This window comes from Octodon degus, unplaced genomic scaffold, assembly GCF_000260255.1.
Source record: "Octodon degus isolate 3935 unplaced genomic scaffold, OctDeg1.0 scaffold00214, whole genome shotgun sequence".
Classification (NCBI taxonomy): Eukaryota; Metazoa; Chordata; class Mammalia; order Rodentia; family Octodontidae; genus Octodon; species Octodon degus.
This window is the reverse complement of record NW_004524790.1, coordinates 2,287,747-2,296,250: the sequence shown is the minus strand read 5'-3', so window position 1 is coordinate 2,296,250 and position 8,504 is coordinate 2,287,747. Positions and strand designations below refer to the sequence as shown.

At 33.7% G+C, this 8,504-nt stretch overlaps 1 protein-coding gene across 1 annotated transcript in view; it reads left to right on the top strand.

The window, feature by feature from the left end:
• The window catches only part of LOC101578342 (vomeronasal type-2 receptor 116-like), a 24,378-nt gene that overhangs the window by 9,941 nt on the left and 5,933 nt on the right, over nucleotides 1-8,504 (top strand). Inside the window, exons 2-4 of the mRNA XM_023705130.1 lie at nucleotides 924-1,212; nucleotides 1,584-2,390; nucleotides 3,102-3,329. Coding sequence (XP_023560898.1) covers nucleotides 924-1,212; nucleotides 1,584-2,390; nucleotides 3,102-3,329 — 1,324 coding nt within the window. The remainder of the gene's footprint in view (nucleotides 1-923; nucleotides 1,213-1,583; nucleotides 2,391-3,101; nucleotides 3,330-8,504) is intronic.

Sequence of the window (8,504 nt, the reverse complement as noted above, 5' to 3'; positions counted from 1 at the left end):
AGAATGATTTGTTCTAATGGTGTTTGTAAATAGGATCACAAGTCCACATCTTGTACAGCAATTAACCACTAAGAAGAATATATGCAGTGTAATATTTGTTGAAACTGTACTTCCGATTTGATTTGAAACTGTCTCTGTGCTATCTGTTTATCAATAAAACTTTGAAAAATAAATAAATAAATAGCATAGGTCTGTGAACTCAGCAAAATAATATTTAAGTAAACTCTATACTTTGACTTAGAATTTCAATTTATCTTTAATTTTATCTTTATTTGTCAAATACATTTATGTATTTTCTTAGATGTAATAGTATGCACTGCTATAATTTATATTACCTAATAATTAAATTAAGTTAAATAAAGTGGATTAATGCATCAAACAACCTATTATTTCTTCACATTCACAAATGTGGATAGAAATTTTGTTTGAGACACATTTAATAATAATATTAAGGAAACGTTTTTTCCTAAAATAAAGCATTTAACTATAAATGAATGCTTGTTAATATTGATACTATAGATACATCAGTACATATACTATTTGATTCTTCAAAACAGGATATTTTAAAATATCACATTTCATAAACATCTACGTAAAATAATTCTGTACTTAAAATTTATTCTGTACATATATACCAAGGTCATATTAACTGTATAATAAATGACGCAAAAGATGAAACAACTATTCTGAGAATTTTGTAAGGCCACTATCTCCTCCATGAGAAATGCACTCCCATGATTCATCTAACTCTAATTACATTTTAAAAATTCAGTCTCCTAACATCATCATACTCATACTTGGGTTTGAATTATATAGTATGTGGAAAGAACATAGGCATTCAGTTCTTAATTGGTGCTAGCTTAGATTGGAATATGACAATCGAATGGACCCTTCCCCTAAACAATTCTGTGTTCCCTGTGCAGGCTTGCACCCAACAACTACCAGAACTACCTGGCCTTCATTTTTGCCATAGAAGAGATCAACAGGAATCCTCATCTTTTACCTAACATTTCTCTGGGATATGAGTTCCACAGTTTCCTTTACACTCATTGGAGGATACTGGAGAATTCATTCATTTTGCTCACAGGTCAACATAAGACCCCTAATTACATGTGTGGGACAGAAAGCAAGTGTGCAGCAGTACTGACAGAATTGTCATGGGGAACCTCAGCTCAGATTGGACCACTGATGGAACTCTACAAATTTCCACAGGTGAGGCTGAAAATGCAAGAATTACAATATTGCTGTTTCAACTTCCTGCAGTATAAAGAGTTAAAAATGGGGCAGGGATGAGCATTTCTCCCAGTGTGTAATGTACCAGTGTCAGCACACAGACGCTTAGTGGATTACACAGGATTTTTTTCTCTTCAATTTTTTAATCAAAAATGAAGATACAAACTATATATCCAAGATGACTGAAAATATTTATTCATTGCTTAAAAATCCCTTGATGCCTGAGGTGTTTATAAAGAGGAAACAATATGTGTCTAATTGTGTAACTCATGGAAATTGTTCAGTTACATATCACAGGATTTCAATATTAATCAATACTTCAGTGCATTAATATTTTCTTTCTGTTTAAGGTTAACTTTGGCTCATTTGACCCTACACTGACTGACATTGGCCAGTATCCTTCCCTCCATCAGGTGGCCCCAAAGGACACTTACTTGGCCCTCGCCATGGTGTCCTTGATGCTTCATTTCCACTGGACCTGGGTGGGCCTGCTTATCACAGAAGGCCATAAGGGTCTTCAGTTTCTCGCAGATATAAGAGCTGAGATGGACACAAACAGAGTCTGTGTAGCCTTTGTGAAAATGTTGTCAACTGTGACTGTGTCATATATGTCAGCCATGAAGAAACATGATATCCTCACCGTGGATACACTATCTGCCAACGTGGTGGTCATTTACTATGATGCTGATAGTGCAAATGACGTAAATTACAACATTGCACAAAACTTAGTGACATGGAAAATCTGGGTTTCAAACTCACGATGGCATGCTGATCTGACTGGGAGTGAGTTTATCCTGGACCCATTCCATGGGATTCTGGTTTTTGCACACCACCATGAAGAGATTTCAGGGTTCAAATCTTTTGTCCAGGCAGCTACCCCTTTCAAATACCCAGAAGACACTTACCTCTTTATGTATTGGTCCAAGAATTTTGATTGCTCATTCTCTGAGTCTGACTGTACCTTGAAGAACTGTATCCCTAATGCTTCTCTGGCTTGGTTGCCTCCGAATCGTTTTGACACAGTTATGAATGATAGGAGCTACAATATGTACAATGCTGTGTACGCTGTAGCCCATGCTCTCCATGAGATGGTTTTTGAAGGCGTGATAACACATCCAAGGAGAAATGCAAAACTGATGATGTTTTCCCCCTGGCAGGTAATGTCTTTCCTTGCATGGCAGGCAGTTTTATCTCAGTATCTCTCTCAAGTTTTCCCATGAATTTCACCCAAGAATGGTAGCATCATTTCTACAAAATCTGAAGCAATGTGTATCATAGGCAATAAGAAGGAGGAAATTTTTTAACTATGTTGAGATGATTTTCAATGAAGGAGCCACTGGCCAGAAAGAGGAAAGAGAACACCTGCTTGTTGCTTCTGCAAATTGGATATCAATTCCTTAGCCATGTAAAAGTGTTTTATAATTTTCTTAAAAGACAGCCAGAAGACCTATACTTACTTATAACAGCAAATTGAGTTACACTTGACATTACAAATAATTAAATTTTGTTTAATTCTTTAGACTCTTTGGATACTGATTAACTTACTTTATGGTAGACAGTGTTGGAATAGGCAGAAAAAAAATGAATGTCGTGTGTTTTAGCTGATTCTGCAGCTGATGTTTTGCCCTAACCCAACCGTTTATCTCATTTAAATGGGCTTGCAAAGAATATGTTTTTGCTGAAACTGATGTTTCTGGAACATGGTGATAATGTAGTCCTCAGTCATTCATGTTTTACAGTTTAATAGATATCAGTGTTAAAGTTGTTTTAAATGTATAGAAACAAGTAATCTTAGAAACTTTCTTCCACCCATATTTTCTGTCTTTCTCTTGGAGATCTGTACACCTAAAATGATGTGTCTCTTTCAGCTGCATCCCTTTCTGAAGAATGTAGAATTTAACAACCCTGCAGGGGACAAGGTGAACATAGATGACAGAAGAAAATTGGACTCACAGTATAATATTCTCAATTTTTGGAATTTTCCAGAAGGCCTTAGACTTATGGCCAAACTAGGCACATTTTCCTCTCATACTTCACATGGTCAGAAAATGGCTTTATCTGAGGATATCATAGAATGGGCCACAGGAGTTACCAAGGTATATTGTACCCAATCATGCTACACTTAACCAAAACAAACAATATTTTCATAGGTTTTCTCCCCAGAATTTTACTCATGCAATAATCATGTGTAGAAATTGAAGAATTAAACATTAATATTCATTTTTTTATTTTAAAGAGATAAAAACTACACACAATACACTAAGGAAATATAAATGATTAATATAATTAATATTGTTATCCAAAGTAGTTTCTCATATTACTTGATATATGCATGAAAAATTGATCAAATAATATATATATAAACCATTCATTTTGATGATCTAATAAAAATGAGTAATACAATAATCTTAATTATCATGTTTTATATGAACACAAGATATGTTTATATGTCTATATAGATCTGTATTCTTATATTTATTTCATTAAATATACATGTATACATATTCACTTTAATCGTATTCTACATCTCTTCTGTTTCCAAATGCATTATCCAAATGTTTTCTAGCATCAGAAAGGTATGATAATGCTATTATTATAGGAGTGGCATTCAATCTCTATAACAGTTTTGAGATTATAGCCATTTTCATGATGTTGGTTCTTCATAATCATGAATAGGGGATATATTTTTATTTTCTTATGTCATTTTCAATATACTTTCATAGAGTACTGTAATTCCAATGTATATATATATTTGTTAGTTTGATACCTCTCTATTTCAATTTTTAGCATGCTACTTTGAATGGTGTAGTTTCCATACTTGGTCTCTCACTGAATTTGATATTCATGTACAGCAATGCTATTGATTTCTGAATTTTGACATTAGATCCAACTATGATATTGAATTGGGTTGTTAAATTTGTAAGTCTTTGTGTGGAGTTTTTGGGGTACTCTGTGGAGAGTATCACAAGACCTTGACTAATGATAATTTACCTTCTATCTTTCCTATATTTATTCCTTTTGTTTCTTCCTCTTTTCTGGTTGTTATTGTAATGTTTCCAAAACTAACTATGGAATAGGAGTGGGGACGATGGACATCCTTATCTTTTTACTGATCTTAGAGTTTTCGTTATGTATCATTTTAGGACAATATTGGCTCTTGGTAGTCGTAAATGACTTTTATTTGGCTCAAGTACAGACCATGAATCCCAATTTTTCCAGGGTTTTTTGACATTAATTTGTGTTGAAGCATATCTAAAGCTTTTTTTGCATCAGTTGAGAAGATTGTGTTATTTTTATATTGGAACTGTTGACATGGTGTATGAACTATACTTATTGATTTACACACGCTGAACCATCTTTGTATTCCTGGGATGAATCTCACTTGGTGATAGCACATAATCTTCTTGACAATTTGCTGTATTCTGTTTGCTAGTATTTTATTGAGGATTTTTGCACCTATGTTCATTATGAAAGATTGGCCTGTAGTTCCTCTTTCTGGTTGAGTCTTTTACTAGTTCTGGTATCAAGGGAACATTTGCCTCCAAAACTGAGTTAGGAAAATTTTCATTTCATTTGCATTAAAGACTTGGAGCAGTATTCACCTTAGATGATCTGTTAATTTTTTGGAGAATTCAGTAATGAATCCATCAGGACTTGGGGCTTTCTTTGTTGGTATGTTTTTAATTATTTTGATACAATTAAGTAATATTGGGTTATTCCAAACAATTATATCTTCCTGACTAATCTTTGGTAATTCATAAGGTAATTCATTTAGGAATCTGTTCATTTCCTCTCTGTTTTCCATTCTATGCCAGGAAAGATTTTCAAAGTAGGTATGGATGATCTCTATTTCCACAGGATCTGTAGTGGATCAGAATTTGAGTTTTCTTTTCTATTCTAATAGTAAATCAATAAGTATAGTACATACACCATGTCAACAGTTCCAATATAAAAATAACACAATCTTTTTAATTGATGCAGAAAAAGCTCTAGATATAGTTCAACACACACAGGATCTGAATTTCTGTTTTCTTTTATATTTTTTCACGATGCTGACTAGTATTGAACCAATTTCAAAACAAATGAATTCATTAATTCATTGCATTGTTTTCTTGTCTCCATTGTATTAATTTCTACTCTAATTTCCATAATTCCCTCTGTCCTTCTTGGGACTTTTGGCTTAACTTGTTCTTCCTTTTCTAGAAGCTTGGGGTGTAGCATAAGATTCTTAAATTTTAATTGTTCGGTTTTACTGATGTGACAATTCACTATTATAAATTTGGCTCTGAGAACTGCTTTCACTATGCTTCACAAAATTTTACTCGGCTGTATTTGCATTTATTTTTTTATTCTGTATACAGTTTTATTTCTTCTTTAATTTCATCTGGGATCTCTTGGTTGTTCTGGTGGGTGTTAATTAATTTCCATGGGTTTATGGAGTATTATGATTTCTTTTGTCATTAATTTCCAATTTCCTTGAACTATGGTCACTTAACATGCATGGGATAATTTCAATTCGTTGTATTTATTTAATGTTCTATGATTTAGCACATATGGTCTGTTTTATAGCATGTCCCCTGTGCAGCTGATAAAAATATGTATTCTGATATTCCTCACTTGAATGCTCTATAAGAGTGCACAATATTGGTTTGTTCACAGATTTGGTTTAGTTCTGCTGTTCCTTTGTTAATATTTCTCTCTAGTTGATCACTTTGTGTCAGTGAGATACTAAGTCACCTGTTACATTTGTGCTGTTGCTTATTTGATTTTTCCTGTCTAATAATATTTGTCTTATATATTTGGGTGCTCCTGTATGTGCCGCACACATATTTATGATGGTCATCTCGTCCTCTTAGACATTTCCATTAACAAGTAAGTAGTGCTTTTTAAGCATTCTTGGTTTGAAGTTCATATTGTCTAAAACAGAATAGCTACCCCTTCCCTTTTCTGGAATCCTGTTCCATACACTAATTTTACTAAACTTTGTCTTTCTATCTGTGAGATTCTTTTTGGTTTAAATATGTTGCACTTACACAGAATAGTTTTGGAGCCTATTTTGTAATCCATTCTCCCAATCCACCTTTTCTAGTGGGAGAGTATAAGTCGTTTATATAAATGCTTATAATAGATATGTATTGGCATCTCCTTTTCATATTACTTTTCTACTGTTGGTTCTCTGCATTTCACTTTACTTTTTCTATTGCCCTGCCTGATATATTCTTTCTTCTGTTGTTCATGGAACATACTCATATGAATCTCTTTCTACAATACTTTCAGTACTCCTTATAGTGTTGAATCAGTAGTCATGAATTCCTTCAGGTGTTCTTTAACATGAAGTATCTTACTTCTCTGTTTATTCTGAAAGACATTTTTGAAGGATACATCAATCTGGTTTGGAAGTTACTTTCTTAAGGGACTTGTTATTCCTCAATTCAAAATCTTCTTGAGCTAAGTACTTCTATTGAGAATTTGGCCATGATCTTAAGGGGTTTTCATTCAAGTTGACTCGTTTCTTTTCTCCAAAAGATGTATTTTTGTTTTGAATTTATGGGATTTATTTATTGTATTTGTGGGGGCAGATGTTTGTGGTTATGGTTAATAAGAGTTATCTATGCTTCACTTATACTTTTATCAGATTCTTTTCCCATGCTTTGGACATTTTCTTCTATTTATCTATGTCATAACTTTTCACTTCAATTTTTTCATTGCTACCTATCAATCTTATATGTTTTTCTTTGAATTGTATTGAAGTTATTGAATTATTTCCTTCTCTCTGTTAATTTTAAAGAACCTTCATTTTTATAATATTTAGCCAAATTCTTGTTTTCCAGATCTGAAACTTTATCTTGTTTGCCAGCTTTTAATGGAGTTTTTAATATCCTAGATATCTCTTCAAACCCATTTTATATATTCTATGTCTTCCTATAGGGTTCATTCCCATTTTCCTCTATTTTTTATCTATGTCTTCTCTAAATATGCCGAGCAATGCCTTCATTATGGATGTCATATCCGTTTTTAACATGCAAGACTAGAGTGGACGTGGTGGCACACACCTGTAATCTCAGCTCTTGGCAGGCTGTAAACAAGTGGATCATTATGAGTCTGATCTAGTAATGAGATCCTGAACACCCTGCAGAACCTTCCCTAAAACATAAAAAATAAAAGATAAACATGCAAGACTATTTCAAAGCTGATTTCCTCTATATCCACTTAGATTAGGGTTTTTCTCCTCTCTACAGATGCTATTATCTCTAAAATCTATTGAGTTCTGAGATTACATTTCAATTTTTCACCTTATCATTTATATTTCAAAAGATTTTTATTTTGTTTTGTGTAATGATCATTGTGGAGTTTTATATTAGGTGACCATATCTCTAGTAGCAAGCTCTCTAGAAAAAGGGCTCTTCAGGGATGTGTTCTGTGTGGAGAAAGTTCTTTGTTTGTGTCTATCCTAGCTTTCCCATTGGTTAAACATAAGATATTAGTATTGGTTTTGTTTCATTCTCAGTTCTCTGTTACCGGGCTGTCTTGCTGATACTATCCCAGAACGTCCCCAAATAATTCCAGAAGGGAGAACAACTGATTACAACAGACAGGATGTCTTAGCTAAAGTAGTACACTTAGCATTCACAACATCAAGCACGATTTAGAAACTGACAAACTGAAAACTATTGATTTGTATTTAGTTCATAAGAGAAAATTCTATAGTAATAAAACAGTGCTACCCTAAACTAGGAGTTTGTATGCCAGCTGTTTTTCCCCTTGATAGAGTGTTTTGCTTTTCTCTGTTGCAGTGTGGGAGTGGAAAATTAGGGAAAGTAGTGTATAAAACAAAAATAAGTGGAAGGGCTGGCGAGATAGATCAGCATACTAAGCGCCTGTTTAGCCAAGCTCAGGGACCAAGGTTTAATCCATTGTACCACTTGCTGCACAGGTCTTACCTCCGGGCAGACATACTCTGGTATGTTGAAGCATGCCTATAATCCAAGCACTTTGAAAGACGAAAATAGGAGGATCACAAAGAGCACAAGCTGCATAGGGAGACACTGTATGAAATATATATTTTTTAAACAGGCAAATGGAAATGAAGTACAATAAGGATAGATGACAAAGGATGGTCACACAATGTTTAGGAAGAGAAGAGGATAAGAAGAAAAAAGAAGAGGAGGAGGAGGAGCAGGAACAGGAGAAGAAGAAAAAGAAGAAAGAAGAAGAAGAAGAAGAAGAAGAAGAAGAAGAAGAAGAAGAAGAAGAAGAAGAAGAAGAAGAAG